General features: G+C 49.6%; 1 protein-coding gene across 1 annotated transcript; it reads right to left on the minus strand.

The window, feature by feature from the left end:
- Positions 1 to 1,432: 1,432 nt before the first annotated feature.
- LOC119097245 (cuticle protein 7-like) lies at positions 1,433 to 3,149 on the minus strand. Its single transcript, XM_037220296.1, has 3 exons — positions 3,101 to 3,149; positions 1,928 to 2,052; positions 1,433 to 1,888 (listed from the first exon to the last, which is right to left on the minus strand). Exons 1-3 carry the CDS (start codon positions 3,147 to 3,149, stop codon positions 1,433 to 1,435), a joined length of 630 nt encoding a protein of 209 aa, XP_037076191.1.
- Between the last annotated feature and the right edge of the window lie 15,481 nt (positions 3,150 to 18,630).

An 18,630-nucleotide genomic window follows, 5' to 3' on the forward strand; every position in this document is an offset into this window, starting at 1 on the left:
TTATACTAAGTTATTGCCATGAACTGAATTTAAAGATGGATATGTTTGTATCAACTGAAGTAATGATTGGGACTGCATCTTAAATCATCATAAAATGTCTGCTGGAAATTCACGAGCTTGTCTGATTGTATGCTTGGATGTGAGAACGTGAAAGGAAGTCTCTCATGAGAGGAAACATACCTTGAAAGCTGTGCAAAATGATCGCCGAAGAAAACGAATGCAAAGCATTCGTTGAAAATAAGATACCACGATAATATATTAAAGCCGGAATCAATGTCATCACCTTAGGTTAGATATTCAACCTCATTTATTTCTGTTTTGGACTAGGTGGGTCCCCCTGTTGTACGTGATGTAGATCTAAAAATATTTCGTGACAAGGGAGAAATATCAGAAAACGCGACACGCGCCACCGCGCCCGCTTGTATGGGGCGTCAGCGACTGCAGGGCCGATATTAACGCTTGTATGGAGCGTCAGCGACTGCAGGAGCGATATTAGCGCTTGTATGGGGCGTCAGCGGCTGCAGGGGCGATATTGACGCTTGTATGGGGCGTCAGCGACTGCAGGGGCGATATTAATGCTTGTATGGGGCGTCAGCGGCTGCAAGGGCGATATCAACGCTTGTATGGAGCGTCAGTGACTGCAGGGGCGATATTAACGCTTGTATGGAGCGTTAGCGACTGCAGGGGCGATATTAACGCTTGTATGGAGCGTCAGCGACTGCAGGGGCGATATGAACGCTTGTATGGAGCCTCAGCGGCTGCAGGGGCGATATGAACGCTCAGAAGCCGTGACAGGACCGAGACTCAAACCCGTCTTTATCCCCCAGGTGGGATCCGGAGGTGCTAGCCACCCGACGATTACGCCCACATATCCTCGCCCCCTCCCCTGTGTTAGATTGCAGCTGATTCATTTACTTAGCGGGTTGAGATGCATTTAAACGTGCATAACATGCAACAATCTGTATAATCGCAACCTTATGAATACAAAATGGGTGCAGGATTCGAGACCATCCCTTTCATGAGCTCATCACGTCTTCGTGTTCAAAACGTCCGCGGTGTCTTGTGTTTTACATGCTAACCCTTGCTAGTGATGTAACATTATACTAACCCGTGTGTCCGTCACAGTGGAGTGCTCGCAGCACTGCTTCACGGCAGTTCGATGCGAGTGCTCTGTGCGTGTGCACTTGTTCGCTGTCTGGTCGTTATGTGCCCAGTCGCTGTCACTCTTTTTGTTGTGGGTGATCTGAATGCTTCAGTTTGTTAGCCTGCCGTCTTAGCTGCTTTGTTGGCCGTATAAAGCTCCTCAGTCGTGGACATTACAGTTTATTGCTTACAATGCATTGGACCACGGACGTAAAATACGCGCGAACGATAACACGATAACGATAACGTAAATTATAGACACATACACTTCTTCATTTGAGGACTCTTCCTAGTACGATTGGGAAGGAGCTCCATCAGTTGCAGCGGGCTTGTAAGAGGGAGCAGCAGACTGGTAAGAAGGAGCAGGATTGTAGGAACGAGCAGCTTTGTAAGAGGGGGCGGGCTGATAGGAGCGAACCGGCTGGTAAGAGGGAGCAGCAGGTCGGTAAGAGGGAGCAGCCTTGTAGGAGGGAGCGGCAGGAGCGTAGGAGCGGGCTGGAGCGTAGCTGGCCCGCTCAAGGTACTGGGCCTCGCCGTCGTAGGTGACCTCGGCGTTGTAGCCGCCGTAGCCCTGGTTGTCAGCCGTGTACTTGACGTGCTGAACCCGGCCGTCGGGCAGGTTGACCGAGTAGTAGCCCTGTACGACCTTGGTGTCGCTGTTCTCGTTCTGGGAGAACACTGAGCCGCTGTAATGGTCGTTGACGGCGTACGCAAACTGGTACGGCTGGGCGTAGTAGCGCGGCTCCTGGTACGGCTGGGCGTAGTAGCGCGGCTCCTGGTACGACGGGGCGTAGGAAGGCGCCTGGCCGTACGACGGAGCCGGGGCGTGGCTTGGCGCCGGAGCAGGAGCGTAGCGTGGCGCCTTAGCCGAAGCGTAGTGTGGGGCAGGTGCCTTGCCGTAGCTTTGGGCTGCAGCCACCGACAGAACAGCGGCGAGAACGAAGATCTGAAATGACACACCGTACTTTATGACATGCTCTTTAAGCAGTACAAATGGCAACCATCCTGATCTTGGCCTGCACCTTTCATAATCAAACATGCAATGATGTGTTGTCTTCACCTCTCAGCTGACCTCACCTGCATGGTGCCCTCGGTGTGTTTCGGTGGGTGACTGATGCTATGTTCCTGGCCCCGTGGTCTTTTATACGAGGTCGTTGTGGAGGGCGGAGTCGCTCGGTCTGCCAATCGCTCTCACATTCCCATGGTGGGACTGTTGTGTGTATGTGCATGCAAAGCTGGGTTTGCAAGTGGTATGCCAGAGCTCCGCAGATATAGGTTTTCTCGTGAAAAGAATGGAAATGTGGAAGTCATGGCGGTCATTCGCTGAATTATATTGTTCGTGGTCGATGTTTCAATGCGTAATCTTTATTTTACGTAAGTATGAGATAAAACAACTACAGAGTAATATTTTGCGTCAAAGCATGATGCGGAATGTCCTTCTCTGTTATGTTCAGTTATTATTGAGTTGCACCGAACTAACGATACACGTAGTTTGTGCATCAGTGCACGTGTCCATGACGGGTATAAAAGTACGCCGTGCGGGACATATGGGCCGAGACGCCGCACGAGTGCATTGTCCAGGGAGGAGTGGCCGATGTCGCCGTACACGCCGGCTGGCTGGACGAGCTGGGTAGTGCCTGAGTAGCTGAGGCTGGGTGCTGGGTTTTGCCCCCTCCCCCCCCCCCCCCGCCCCCATTCGCGGACGTAGGTGACCTAGGCGTTGTCTGCCTTCGTTGCCTGCCGTGTAAGACAATGGTGATGTTGATGACCTGATGATGACTAATGAGGATGTAGGTGCCCTCGGCGTTGCCTGCGTAGCCTGCGTTGTCTGCCGTGTAAGACAAACTGACGCTGCTGGACGTGGTACTGCGGCCCTCGGCACTACAGTGCGCAGCGAACTCATGGACGAAGTAGGGTTAGGATAAGTAGGTTAGGGTCGTGCGAGGTCGGGACTTACCCTTGGGCTGGGCTGGGTCCTCGCTGTCAGCAACAGGCAGTGACAGCATGGCGGCAAGGACAAAGTTATGTAACAACACGTCATACTCAGGTTCTAGCACACTTTGTGTACATTACTTACGCGATCATACCCCATTTATACTCAGCAGTGTCAACTCTTGTCAGGGCGACTGGTTGAATGCGACACTGAGGTGTGGGGCAATTTTACTCCTTGAGGTATCAAAAAGTAAGAGAATTTGATATACCGAATTCGCAGAGTAGGTTAGCTCTGCGTTTGCGCTCACTTTTGTCAAATATTGAGTTCCTAAGTCATTTCCTATGAATCGAATAAGGTCAGACAGTGTTAAAATAAAAGTCGGTGGCCGAGGTGCCCTCAGACATCATGCGACCACCTTCAGCCCAGATATCTCTTGTAAGGAAAAGGTCACAAGTGTTTTGTTCAGATAAGTGGTCTTATATGACCTTATGATTGTCACGGTCATCATAATGGTACAAGATTGTTTTTGTTTTTAAGTCGAATGGTCGTGAACATTCCGCTAGGGGCATGATTTCGATGCATGATTTCGGTGCATCAAACGGCTGAACGGGATCATTTTGGTTCAGCGCCCTCCTTTGGCTTTCACGAAGTCCAAATAAGATGTATTGACGTCCCTGCATCACAATCATCAAAACGGTCGGCAGAAACAACTTTATCAACCCCGTTCTATGTTAAAAGTTTTGTTTTGACCTTGGCGTAGGCCTCATACCTGACCCAAGGTCAAATGAATTAGTCATGATCTTATGTTTAATTCCCGTAGTGTATAGGAGGCCATCTCAGCAATGTGTTCACTCGTCGTCACTGTTCACTCTTTGTAGTCGCATCAGGATGAGCGATTCCCAAGTCCCAAGGAATTGCCTTCGCTGGCAGGCATGGGTTGTCTTCCAATAGGTCAGTGAGCTAACGAGGTGTACTTATTTGTCTTGCATCAAAAGTTAGGTTATTTAATTCCGTACAGGTGCACAAATTTCGGTGCGGTACGTTGCCCGTTCAGAAGTCATTATGGAAACACATGTTGCGGTCAAACATCTGCGTGTGGTTATAAGTTGTTTTGCGCTTTCAAATGCAGGTGCTTGTTTTAATCTTGTTTGCCGCAAACTTGTTCTCATGTGGTGCATTGTTCTCATTGTTCTCATAGTTACCGCCACTGATCGTTAGATACTGGGCTGTTAAGAACTGATTTGTGCTTTTCCATGACACCGGCTGTGAAAAAAACAAAAAATCCCATTAAACTGCATTAATTGTGCAAAGCCTTCGCATGGAGACTATAGTTAGGGTCCAAAGGAGCAGGTACGCGAACAGTTATAGTATAGAAGGAATTCTTTGAACTCCGCTCATGAAGGCATAATTATACCCTGAGCTATGATCAACCTAATCGTGGAAGAACGTGACAGCAACAAATTTAGTTTAAAGTGGCTTGTGCCCGCGATATTGCCACAAAATCAGAATGGCTTACAACAAATGCCGCCATAGTCATTCATCTACACCACCTCTTTTAAGATTCCCGTTGGATGTGATGGAATCATCACGGAATACAGAGATGAAAATGTCAGGCACAACGTTCAACCACAGGGAGTTACTTCTGCATCGTTGTCCGTATGTTCGCCGCAGAGCAACGTTCGCGTGGCTTTTTCGGGACAGTACTTCACGAGAAGTGCACCGTAAAGGCGTGTTCGTTAAGCCTTTGCGATCTCTTCAGTTGTTGTCATTTCTGGAAAGCGACCTGAATACGGCGAGTTATTTGTCAGTCGGTCCGAGCTGCCTCCTTTCTTCATTTAGTTGCTAAATCACGTACGTAACAGTATATTACTATTTGATGTCTTGCACAATAGGCGTAGAATACACACAAACGAGGACACAATTTGTCATGAACACTTTCCGTCTTCTTTCGATGCTTCCTAATACGACTGGGAAGAAGCTCCGTAAGATACAGTGGGCTTTTAAGAGGGAGCAGTAGGCGTGCAAGAGGGAAGCGGAGTTGTAGGAACAAGCAGGTTTATAAGAAGGAGTTGGATGGTAAGGGCGGGCCGGCTGGTAAGAGGATGCAGCCTTGTAAGAGGGAGGGGCAGAAGCGTATGATCGGGCTGGGGCGTAGCTGCCCTGCTGGGGATGCTGGGCACCCCCGTCGTAGGTCACCTCGGCGTTGTAGCCGCCGTAGCCCTGGTTGTCAGCAGTATAGATCACGTGCTGGACCGGACCCTCGGGCAGGTTTACCGAATAGTAGCCCTGTACAACTTTGGTATCGCTGTGCTCGTTTTGGGAGAACACTGAGCCTCTGTAATGGTCGTTGACGGCGTACGCAAACTGGTACGGCTGGGCGTAGTACAGCGTCTCCTGGTACGACGAGGCGTAGGAAGGCACCCGGCCCTACGGCGAATCTGGGGAGTGGCTTTGCGCCGGAGCAGGAGCGTGGCGTGAGGCGGGTGCCTGGCTGTAGCTTTGGGCCGCGGCCACCGACAGAACAGCGGCGAGAACAAAGATCTGAAATGAGATAGCGAAATGTATGGCATACCCTTAAAGCAGTGCAAATGGTAATCACCTTGATATTGGGCTGCATATTTCATGATCAGGCATGCAGTGCCGTGTAGTCTTGGTCTCTCAGCTGGTCCCACCTTCATGGTGTTCTTAGTGTGGTCCGGTGGGTGACTCATTTCTCTCATCGCCCACGTGGTCTTCACGAGCCGTTGTGAAGGGACGGGGCCGCTCGTGCTGCCTGATAACCCTTGCATTCCCATGGTGGGGCCGTCGTGTATATGTGTATGTAGGGTGTGCATGTCGTAGTGCCAGAGCTCTGGAGTAATCAGGTGTTCCGCCGAAGATATTAAGGTGGTGAGGTCGTAGTTATCACTGATTAGTTGTAATGTTAGTGGGAGCCGTTAATTGCACGGGCTCTTTATTTGGAGTCAGTTTTTTATGAACCAAAATATGACTTAGAATTTTTATGTACTGGGTGCAAAATGCTGGAAGTACTTTGTCCATGTCGATGTCGGACGAAGCGGCAATGCAGGGAATAAACATGTGCTGCTGTGCCAATAGACGCACAGACATTTTCGTGGCATATACCTGTAATGCTGTGTTACTCGCAGTCATAATGGCTCGCATTATGACAGAGGCTTGACACTGTAATCCAGTAACGCTGGGCTTGAGTCACCAAGTGTGTGCTTTTGTTGGTCCCTCGCTTCTTAAAGGTCAGTTCCAAATGCCCACAGAGGTATGCTCCGGTCACAATACGGTTATCTGAAATATGGCACGACATGAAAAAGTGCCTTTCTCTGGCCGGACGGGCTACCGGGTGGTCCATTCCCAGCCTGTTACAGTTCACTGTACAGCTGATGTGAAACCCGAATATGATACGAATAAGACAATCCCCAATGCAACATGAAATGTAACATGTCGGCATCATTAATGTGAAAGCAGTTGGTCAATAGATAACTGTGGGCTTCTATTTCTATTTTCACTCGCGCACCGGATCATTGCACTGTTGGTATGCTGACGCGCCCATTGCGGACGCGGGCCCAAGCCCAAGATTGACCGAATGCCACTCAAGTGTTTAGTGGTACGCTAATGGCAAATACGAGAGCGAGAAAAGTGCGCTCGTGCAATTGTGTCGTAAGGCCGGCCAGTAGATCCGTGGTTGGCATGGAGTATGACATCTTGTTCTTGCTTTCGCTCACAGTTAAATCAAGCGTGTCCCATTTAGTCAGCAACGCAAGTTTCCTCAAAATCCTTCGAGTTGCTTTGACTTTTAGTTAGAGTGGACACTCCGAAGAGATCAATGACACTGGACTCCCTCTCCACTATGAAACAATCATTTTCATTTGCTTTGCGTTTCCCAACGTGTGTGTTATGCTAGCAAAAATAGTGTGCGATAAATGGTATGAAAGCTTAAAGCACAATGCCGGTAAAACTGTATCGAATTATGACGTAATTATCACGCGACATAAAAGCATCTTACTGTGGCTTTTCTTTCCCTGCGTTGGCGCTTAGTACAGTGGCTTATTGCAAACGTCACGTTGTCTTTCCACTAATGTCATTTATACCCCAAATGTGTGGGTTCTACTCTGACCAGAGCAGTTGATATGCTAAAGGTATCTTTTATTTGTGTTCGCCGTTTAGCTTTTTCTGTTTAACCATACCACGCAAGCTTGAACGGCATCGACACGAAATCCCTACGCCCAGTTGCGAAGGAAATATCTCACTTGAACGCCTTATACGTGCCGAGATGGCCTTTAAAGGCATGGAATCAGTGGCTACAAAGAAACAAATGGTGTAGTGTTGTGCCGAAACGTTTACCGCGAAGTTTTGAATGGAAATAGATATAATGTATTTTTGTTGACGTCTTGTTGGTTCTACTATTGCAACTCGGGTGCACTGCGGGCGTTGAGGAGCGGGGGGGGGGGAGGGGCGGGGTCGCTCTTGCGGCTTATGCCCCTCACATTCTCATGGTGGGGTCACCGAGTGTATGTACATGCAGAGCAATGTGTGCATGTCGTTTGGCAGATCTCTGAATGAAGAAGTGAAGTCCGTACAAAATATTAAAGCCAAGAGATCATAGTTATCACTTGTTGATATTTGATACTTTCGTCTTTTTTAAGCATTCACTAAAGGTGCTGCACTCTGAAAGTGATGCACTTTTGTGTGCATCTTGTTCAACAGTGTGCTTTACAGACAAGAAACAATGGCGGCCTTCTGGTCTTAAGGTTTTTTGTTGGTCACATCACAACGTATAATTTCTGAAAATGCTGTCCATTTTGAGCAGATAAGTTTGCCTTGAAAGTTTATACTGTGTCTCCTTTTCTTACTTCATGCGTCTTCGCAACGATTTTTACGAATTAAACAAGTATTTCAGAGAATTTTGTTCGAATGAAACCATTTGAACAAAACACACATCCTGTAATGATGTGTTGCACATATAACATGCAGTCTCTGGGCAGCCCTGCTGGCGTGTAGTTGCTGTCATTTATGACTACCTGCTTGTCACGTATAAACACCTACTATTGTATGTTTCTTCAGTCGTTTTTTCCTTCCTGCGATGCGCGACCTAACTACGACGACTCGTTTGTTGGCTTATCGGAGTTCCTTGTTTTGTTTCACGCAACTGCTATTTGAAGTGCATAACCGTATATGGCAGCAGGACGGTAAGACAGCAGAGAGCAGAACAGCAGCAGGACGGTAAGAACGAGCAGGTGTGTAAAAAAGAGCAGCAGGACGGTAAGAGGGGGGGGGGGGGCTGGTTTGTAGGAGGTGGCAGGCTGATAGGAGCGAACGTAAGCGGGAGCAGCAGGAAGGTAAGAAGGGGGGGGGGGGGCTGGTTTGTAGGAGGTGGCAGGCTGATAGGGAGCGAACGTGAAGCGGGAGCAGCCTCGTGAGAGGGAGCGGTAGGAAAGTAGGAGGGGGCTGGGGCGTAGCTGGCCGGCTCGGGGTACTGGGGCCTCGCCGTTGTGGGTGACCTCGCCGTTGTAGCCGCCGTAGCCCTGGTTGTCAGCCGTGTACTTGACGTGCTGGACTCGGCCGTCGGGCAGGTTGACCGAGTAGTAGCCCTGTACGACCTTGGTGTCGCTGTTCTCGTTCTGGGAGAACACTGAGCCGCTGTAGTGGTCGTTGACGCCGTACACAAACTGGTACGGCTGGGCGTAGTACTGGGCTCCTGGTACGACGAGGCGTAGGAGGGCGCCCGGCCGTACGACGGAGCCGGGGGGGCCTGATGAAGCATGGTGTCTTAGCTGGGGCGTAGTGTGGGGCGGGGGGCCTGACCGTAGCTTTGGGCCGCAGCCACCGACAGGACAGCGGCAAGAACAAAGATCTGAAATGATATAACGTACTGTGTAATGCCTTTGTAGACAGTTCAAATGACGACCACTCTGATATTGGACCAAATTTCGTAAAGTCAAGCATGCAGTGCTATTTTACCTTGGCCCTCAAGTAGACCTCACCTCAGACCTCACCTTCATGGCGCTCTTGGTGCGATCCGGTGGGTGACCGATCCTCTGTTCCCGGTCCCGTGGCCTTATATGTAAGCCGTTGACGAGGGCGGGGCCGCTCGTGCTGTTAATACCCTCACATTCTCATGGTGGGGCCGCCGTGCGTACGTGCATGCAAAGCGGGGTGTGCATGTCTTATGGAGGAGCTCTTGAGAGGTGAAGAATTTGGTGTAAAATATTCAAGATAGGTGGTCATGTTCATCTGTCGCTATATAATAATGGTTTAGTATGTTTTTGAAGTATTCGTGAAGGGTGGTACACTCTTAAAGTTATTCACATTTCTGTACATATAATTTAACAGCTCGACGAATGGGTCATGATATGATCTCCACCCATCCATGCTTACCGACGGTATCGACCAGCTGGAGATCAGCCACGTATGTGATCGAAGTCACCGCCATGGCGATCAAATGCCAAAGGAAGGGAAAGGCGGGTGACTTGGTATTAGGTAATTTCACCCTCCCAAACAAATACCACAATCACGGCAATCAACACCTCCCGACATCAGATGAAGCAAGCTGGGGATAAATGATCAAAAAACTCTGACGAATCGACATTATTGCACTTTGCCGTCACAACTCCACACAAAATGCATCACTTCTAGTGAAAACATTTTTGGCAAACATCCTAACGGCGCATAAGTGCCCTCACCACTGCCGAGTACGATCTGGAAATGACCACCTCGGGGCGGTCCCAACTTTTTTACAGGGGTGCTTGTTGTCGATCGGTGAGCTGCTCGGCCATGCCTGCCCCCCCCCCCCCCCGCCCCCCCCCCCTCCCGATACCAGGGGCGCTTTACCCGGTGGGGCGCTTACTCGCATCGCATTTTCCTTTTTTTGGTTAATTAGAGCACACATGGGATTCTACGGCATGAATAGAGGTCATTTTTCAGCTATGATTGATACGAAAATTGGACAACATAATATTGCTTGCAGTATGCTACCCTATGGGTATATAAAGCTTGTGAAAGTACCACTTTGTAACGCAGATCGTGTCTAGTAATGTATAGTTCCTAGTGTGTCACATGGTTGTGTATGGTTTGTCCGAAGGTTTTCTAATTTCCCCTCAAGCCAGCAAATAATTGTTTGTTACCAGGAAGCTTTTCAAATCTTACAAAATCCAACAGTGTTTGAAATGATGTTGCTTGTGTGTTCTGTGGATGAGATGAATATTTGGTACGGGACTTAAATCTAACCCTTTCTTACAAGAGGCAGTTGCATGCCTTCGTTCCGCAATGGGATTGTATTTTGAACTTTGTCTCAGTAATCCGGCATTAGGGACTCAACACAATGTCAGGCAGCGTGACAACTGCAGGGCATCGCTGCTTGGGTACCATACAACGCGAGTTTTATGAAAGTGTTTCTTCAGTCGCTATCGTCCCTGCGATGCGCGACCTGCGCACTACAATTTGTTTGTTGGCCGATCAGAGTTCCTTGGTTTGTTTCACATTATTGCTAATTTAGGGACGGAACAGTATATTACATGCAGTTCATTGCACCAAAGACGTAGAACACAATTAAACAAGAAAACAATAAGATATCAACACGCATACACTTAATTCAGTTATGGACTGTTCTTAATACGAATGGGAAGGAGCTCCGTAAGATTGAGCGGGCTTGTAAGAGGGAGCAGCAGGCCGGTAAGAACGAGCAGGCGTGTAGGAACGAGCAGGTGTATAAGAGGCAGCAGGCCGATAAGAGCGAATCGGCTGGTACGAGGGAGAAGCAGGGCGATAAGAGGGAGCTGGTTTGTGAGAGGGGGCAGGCTGAAAGGGGCGAACAGGCTGGTGAAGAGGGAGCAGCCTTGTAGGAGGGGGCGGCAGGAGCGTAGGAGCGGGCTGGGGCGTAGCTGGCCGCTCGGGGGTACTGGGCCTCGCCGTCGTAGGTGACCTCGGCGTTGTAGCCGCCGTAACCCTGGTTGTCAGCCGTGTACTTGACGTGCTGGACCCGGCCGTCGGGCAGGTTGACCGAGTAGTAGCCCTGTACGACCTTGGTGTCGCTGTTCTCGTTCTGGGAGAACACTGAGCCGCTGTAGTGGTCGTTGACGGCGTACGCAAACTGGTACGGCTGGGCGTAGTAGCGCGGCTCCTGGTACGACGGGGCGTAGGAAGGCGCCCGGCCGTACGACGGAGCCGGGGCGTGGCTTGGCGCCGGAGCAGGGGCGAAGCGTGGTGTCTTAGCTTGGGCGTAGCGTGGGGCGGGGGCCTGGCCGTAGCTTTTGGCCGCAGCCACCGACAGGACAGCGGCGAGAATGAAGATCTGAAATAATATAACGTACCGTGTAACACGCTCTTGATAGTACAATGAAGACCACTCTGATATTGGACCTAATCTCGTATAATCAAACATGCAGTGCTGTGTTGTCTTCACCTCTCAGTTGACCTCACCTCCATGGTGCTCTTGGTATGATTCGGTGGGCGACTGACTCTTTGTTCCTGGCCCGGTGGGCTTATATACGAGCCGTTGTGGAGGGCGGGGGCCGCTCGTGCTGCTAATCGCCTTCACGTTCTCATGGTGGGGCCGCCGTGTGTACGTGCATGCAGAGCTGGGTATGTTGTGTGATAGAGCTGTGATAGAGGTGAAGAGTTTCGTGCGAAATATTCAAGATAGGTGGTAATATTTATCTCTGATATATGTTATTATGGTTGCCATGTTTTTGAAGCATTTTTTAAAGGTGGTCGACTCTAAAGTGATTCACATCCTAGTGTATCTTAGGTCTTATCTTATCTTAAGGTCTCGTCACAAATGATATAACACCCTGGGAATGCTTTCAGTTTTGGCTTGGTGAGTTTTTTCAACATTACAGTAGGTCTATTTTTCCCACTTGTTCTGCCTTCCCACCTAGCTCCGCCAAGTTCGCAATTACTCCACTTTTTTACCTTGAATGAAACGATGTGATAAAAACAATCTACTTCACGTGCGTAGTCTTCTTTTAATGTAGACTTAACGTATCTGTAGGATATCTCGCGGGAGATAAGCTTAGCACTGACGTATACACGAATTGTGTAATGAGCTGTTGCTCAAACAACGTGAACTATTTGAGTAAGCCTCCGGTAACGCGTGGTTACCTTGTTGTCGATGGCGTAATATATTGCATCCAGCGTGCTCTCCTCGCATTTGTGTTTCCTATAGCTAATGTGCTAATTAAAACCGGCACTTTTCTACCTAACACTACATGATCCGGCTCCTACAGTCTCTGCGCGCTAGGTCCACCTACCAACGATGTTCACCCTCTGGATCCACTTCCCCCGACCTTCACGCTCTTGAACCACCTCTGAACGATGTTCACTCGCATGGTCCACTTATGCCCTCTGTTAAAAGTGCACTGTGCATTGGGTCGAAAAACCTGCCCCGGATGCTTCTTTTGAGCTGGCGCCGTGATTTTACCTTTTCATCTGCAGAAAGTGCACACACATTTCAGTGGTCGACCATGTTGACCACGTAGCGCGTCGTAGTAGACACGATACGGAAATAGCATGCTACGGCCGGGATATGTGTATGTTTAGATATGATTTCAGTGCCCGTCACACTGAGTTAATGGCCTTTCGTATGCCAGCAGGCAGTGGTTAAAATATGTTGTGATGCTAAACAAGATGACATTCGCGGTACTGGGTATTTTCAGCTGTGCTTCATTAACAGATGAGTACACCAGTGCCAACACCCCCCGCTATCTTGATTGCTCAGCATGAAAATTTTGATCTTAGAATACCGAGATTCCAGAGCTGAGGGCCTTTCTTTATGTTATCAAGAACTCTCAAAGTCACAGGCTACTAGTTGTAAGATTGAACATCTCTTTGCCCACATAGTCGACGGTCATGAGAACCGGTGTAACGATTTTTTCTGTTTATTGGTGTGTGCCGTCTTTATCATAAATGTATCATTTGGTCTGCTGTGGAAAACTAAACCATTCAGGCGGCTTTACGGAACGAAGATATTCATCCGCAATATGTGATTGATAGGAAACTTCGGGTCGACATGGTATTGATTACAGCAAGCTGTACCATGCGTAAGTAATGTTACCGTGATTGCCATCGCTTTTCTGTAAATCGTTTTATGGAAGGTAACATTCGGGATGGTAACCATGTCGTACGATTTGAGATCGCTGCCAAAAGTGTTCGGATTTGCCCCGAAAGCAAGTGAAAATTATTGGTATACAAGGCATCTTTCCAACTCTTAACAAAAAACCAAAATTTGAAATGTTATTGCTGATATGCTGTTTGCCCCAACTGTAATTATCTGTTATATCATGGCTGTATTACAACTGGAGTGATCCAGGGCTCGAATCCAACCATAACTGGAGATAGTGACATGCCTCACTTCAACAATCTGATGGTATTTTGTTCTTTGCCTCAGAAATCCGGTGTTAAAGATTTAACACAATGTCGGCCAGCGTGTTAGGCGCAGTTCACCAGTGCCTCAGGATCATACATCACGAGTGTTATGGAGGCGTTTGTTCAGTCGCTATCCTCCTGCCCGCTATGTGCAACCTAACTGCGACGATGTTTTGTTCCCCGGTCCGAGTTGCTTGGTTTGTTTCATACAATTGATTTTTAAAGTACGAACAATTTATTTCATGCAATGCATTACATCAAAGACGTATAACACACATTTAAACGAGAAAACAACAAGATACGAACGCACACTTAAGTGAGTTGTGGACTCTTGCTAATACGATTGGGAGGGAGCTCCGTAAGACCGAGCGGGCTTGAAAGAGGCAGCAGTAGGCCGGTAAGAACGAGCAGGTGTGTAAGAGGGAGCAGCAGGCCGGTAAGAGGGAGCTGGTTTGTAAGAGGTGGCAGGGTGATAGGAGCGAACCGGTTGGTAAGCAGGATGAGCCTTGTAAGAGGGAGCGGCAGGAGCGTAAGAGCGGGCTGGGGCATAGCTGGCCCGCTCGGGGTACTGGGCCTCGCCGTCGTAGGTGACCTCGGCGTTGTAGCCGCCGTAGCCCTGGTTGTCGGCCGTGTACTTGACGTGCTGGACTCTGCCGTCGGGCAGGTTGACCGAGTAGTAGTAGCCCTGTACGATCTTGGTATCGCTGTTCTCGTTCTGGGAGAACGCTGATCCGCTGTAATGGTCATTGACGGCGTACGCAAACTGGTACGGCTGGGCCGTAGTAACGGGGCTCCCGGTACGACGGGGCATAGGAAGGCGCCGGCCGTACGACGGAGCCGGGGCGTGGCCTTGGCGCCGGAGCAGGAGCGTAGCGTGGGGCGGGTGCCTGGCCGTAGCTTTGAGCCGCAGCCACCGACAGAACAGCGGCAAAGACACGAAGATCTGAAATGACATACAGTGTTTTATGACATGCTCTTTAAGCAGTACAAATGGCAACCATCTTGATCTTGGACTACACCTTTCATAATCAAACATGCAGTGATGTGCTGTCTTCACCTCTAGCTGACCTCACCTGCATGGTGCCCTCGGTGTGCTTCGGTGGGTGACTGATGCTATGTTCCCGGCCCCGCGGTCTTAAATACGAGTCGTTGTGGAGGGCGGGGTCGCTCGGTCTGCCAATCGCTCTCACATTCTCATGGTGAGACTGTTGTGTGTATGTGCATGCAAAGCTGGGTTTGTAAGTGGTATGCCAGAGCTCAGCAGATATAGGTCCCAAGTTAGTCCCAAGGATTTGCATTCGCTGACAGGCATGATTTGCCTTTCAATAGATCAGTGACCTAACAAGGCGTACTTATTTGTCTCATACCAAAAGTTAGGCTATTTAATTCCGTACAGGTGCACAAAGTTTGGTGCGGAATGTTGCCCAGTCAGAAGTCATTCTGGAAACACATTTTGCGGTCAAACATCTGCGTGCTGGTTATAAGCTGTTTTGCGCTTTCAAATGCAGGTGCTTGTTTTAACCTTGTTTGCCGCAAACTTGTTCACATGTGGCGCATATAGTTACCGCCACTGATAGTAGATACTGGGCTGTTATGAACTGATTTGTGCTTTTCCATGGCACCGGCTGTGAACAAAACAATTTCCCATTAAACTCCATTAATTGTGCAAAGCCTTCGCGTGGAGACCATAGTGAGGGTCCAAGGAAGCAGGTACGTCAACAGTAATAGTATAGAAGGAATTCTTTGAACTCCGCTCATGAAGGCATGATTGGACCCTGAGCTATGATCAACCTAATCGTGGAAGAACGTAACAGCAACAAATTTAGTTTTAAAGTGGCTTGTGCCCGCGATATTGCCCCAAAATCAGAATGGCTTATAACAAATGCCGCAATGTCATTCATCTACACCACCTCTTTTAAGATTCCCGTTGGATGTGATGGAATCATCACGGAATACAGAGATGAAAATGTCAGGCACAACGTTCAACCACAGGGAGTTATTTCTGTATCATTGTGCGTATGTTCGCCGCAGAGCAACGTTCGCGTGACTTTTTCGGGACAGTGCTTCACGAGAAGTGCACCGTAAACGCGTGCTCGTTAAGCCTTTGCGATCTCTTCGGTTGCTGTCCTTTCGTAAAGCGACCTGAATACGGCGAGTTATTTGTCAGTCGGTCCGAGCTGCCTCCTTTCTTCATTTAGTTGCTAAATCACGTACGTAACAGTACATTACTATTTGATGTCTTGCACAATAGGCGTAGAATGCACACAAACGAGGAAACAATTTGTTACGACCACTTTCCTCTTCTTTCGATGCTTCCTAATACGACTGGGAAGGAGCTCCGTAAGATACAGTGGGCTTTTAAGAGGGAGCAGTAGGCGTGCAAGAGGGAGCGGAATTGTAGGAACGAGCAGGGTTTATAAGAGGGAGTTGGCTGGAAAGGGCGCGCCGGCTGGTAAGAGGATGCAGCCTTGTAAGAGGGAGGGGCAGAAGCGTATGATCGGGCTGGGGCCGTAGCTGGCCTGCTGGGGATGCTGGGCACCCCCGTCGTAGGTGACCTCGGCGTTGTAGCCGCCGTAGCCCTGGTTGTCAGCAGTATAGATCACGTGCTGGACCGGACCCTCGGGCAGGTTAACCGAATAGTAGCCCTGTACAAACTTTGGTATCGCTGTGCTCGTTTTGGGAGAACACTGAGCCGCTGTAATGGTCGTTGACGGCGCGTACGCAAACTGGTACGGCTGGGCGTAGTGCAGCGTCTCCTGGTACGACGAGGCGTAGGAAGGCACCCGGCCTACGGCGAATCTGGGGAGTGGCTTTGCGCCGGAGCAGGAGCGTGGCGTGAGGCGGGTGCCTGGCTGTAGCTTTGGGCCGCGGCCACCGACAGAACAGCGGCGAGAACAAAGATCTGAAATGAGATGGCGAAATGTATGGCATACCCTTAAAGCAGTGCAAATGGTAATCACCTTGATATTGGGCTGCACATTTCATGATCAGGCATGCAGTACTGTGTTGTCTTGGTCTCTCAGCTGGTCCCACCTTCATGGTGTTCTTAGTGTGGTCCGGTGGGTGACTCATTTCTCTCATCGCCCACGTGGTGTTCACGAGCCGTTGTGAAGGGCGGGGCCGCTCGTGCTGCTGATAACCCTTGCATTCCCATGGTGGGGCCGTCGTGTATATGTGTATGTAGGGTGTGCATGTCGTATGCCAGAGCTCTGGAGTAATCAGGTGTTCCGTCGAAGATATTAAGGTGGTGAGGTCGTAGTTATCACTGATTAGTTGTAATGTTAGTGGGAGCCGTTAATTGCACGGGCTCTTTATTTGGAGTCAGTTTATTATGAACCAAAATATGACGTAGAATTTTTATGTTACTGGGTGCAAAATGCTGGAAGTACTTTGTCCATGTCGATGTCGGACGAAGCGGCAATGCAGGGAATGAACATGTGCTGCTGTGCCAATAGACGTACTGAACATGTGCTGCTGTGCCAATAGACGTACAGACATTTTCGTGGCACTCACCTGTAATGCTGTGTTACTCGCAGTCATAATGGCCTGCATTATGACCGAGGCTTGGCATTGTAATCCAGTAATGCTGGGCTTGAGTCACCAAGTGTGTGCTTTTGTTGGTCCCCTCACTTCTTAAAGGTCAGTTCCATATGCCTACAGAGGTATGCCCGGTCACATTACGGTTATCTGAAATATGGTACGACATGAAAAAGTGCCTTCCTCTGGCCGGACTGGCTACCCGGTGGTCAATTCTCAGCTGTTACAGTTTGCTGTACAGTTGACGTAGAACCCGAATATGATACGAATAAGACAATCCCCAGTGTAACATAAAACGTAACATGTCGGCACCATTAATGTGAAAGCGTTGGTCAATAGATAACTGTGGGCTCGTATTTCTATTTTCACTCGCGCACCGGATTATTGCACTGTCGGTATGCGACGCGCCCATTGCGGACGCGGGCCCAAGCCCAAGATTGGCCGAATGCCATCCAAGTCTTTAGTGGTACACTAATGGCAAATACGAGAGAGGGAAAAGTGCGCTCGTGCAATTGGGTTTTAAGGCCGGCCAGTAGATCCATGGTTGGCATGGAGTATGATATCTTGTTCTTGCTTTCGCTCATAGTTAAATCAGGCGTGTCCCTTTTAGTCAGCAACGCAAGTTTCCTCAAAATCCTTCGAGCTGCTCTGACTTTTTAGTTGGAGTGGACACTCCGAAGAGATCAATGACACTGGACTCCCCTCTCCACTATGAAACAATCATTTTCATTTGCTTTCCGTTTCCCAACGTGTGTGTTATGCTAGCAAAAATAGTGTGCGATAGATGGTATGAAAGCTTTTTGCTGTTTGCTGTTTGAAAGCGGTTTGTTCCCCGGTCCGAGTTGCCTGGTTTGTTTCATATAACTGATTTTTAAAGTACGAACAGTTTATTTTATGCAATGCATTACACCAAAGACGTAGAACACACCTTTAAACGAGAAAACAATAAGATATGAACACACACTTAGCTAAGTTGTGAACTCTTGCTAATACGATTGGGAAGGAGCTCCGAAAGACTGAGCGGGCTTGAAAGAGGCAGCAGTAGGCCGGTAAGAACGAGCAGGTGTGTAAGAGGGAGCAGCAGGCCGGTAAGAGGGAGCTGGTCTGTAAGAGGGGGCAGGCTGATAGGAGCGAACCGGTTGGTAAGCAGGGGGAGCCTTGTAAGAGGGAGCGGCAGGAGCGTAGGAGCGGGCTGGGGCGTAGCTAGCCGGCTCGGGGTACTGGGCCTCGCCGACGTAGGTGACCTCGGCGTTGTAGCCGCCGTAGCCCTGGTTGTCAGCCGTGTACTTGACGTGCTCAACCCGGCCGTCGGGCAGGTTGACCGAGTAGTAGCCCTGTACGATCTTGGTGTCGCTGTTCTCGTTCTGGGAGAAACACTGAGCCGCTGTAATGGTCATTGACGGCGTACGCAAACTGGTACGGCTGGGCGTAGTTCTGCGGTTCCTGGTACGACGGGGCGTAGGAAGGCGCCCGGCCGTACGACGGAGCCGGTGCGTGGCTTGGCGCCGGAGCAGGAGCGAAGCGTGGCGCCGGAGCCGAAGCGTAGCGTGGGGCGGGTGCCTTGCCGTAGCTTTGGGCCGCAGCCACCGACAGGACAGCGGCGAGAATGAAGATCTGAAATGATATAACGTACCATGTAACACGCT

The sequence above is a fragment of the Pollicipes pollicipes genome, unplaced genomic scaffold, assembly GCF_011947565.3.
Source record: "Pollicipes pollicipes isolate AB1234 unplaced genomic scaffold, Ppol_2.1 Scaffold_4295;HRSCAF=5057_pilon_pilon_pilon, whole genome shotgun sequence".
Lineage (NCBI taxonomy): Eukaryota > Metazoa > Arthropoda > Thecostraca > Pollicipedomorpha > Pollicipedidae > Pollicipes > Pollicipes pollicipes.

What these genes read in the sequence shown, in the direction of transcription:
- LOC119097245 (XM_037220296.1), bottom strand. Translation starts at nt 3,149, where the DNA reads ATGCTGTCACTGCCTGTTGCTGACAGCGAGGACCCAGCCCAGCCCAAG. An exon ending in GGACCCAGCCCAGCCCAAGG is followed by an intron (nt 2,053 to 3,100) that starts GTAAGTCCCGAC and finishes CGGTGGCTGCAG; the next exon opens with CCCAAAGCTACGGCAAGGCA. An exon ending in AGGCGCCTTCCTACGCCCCG is followed by an intron (nt 1,889 to 1,927) that starts TCGTACCAGGAG and finishes CAGCCGTACCAG; the next exon opens with GAGCCGCGCTACTACGCCCA.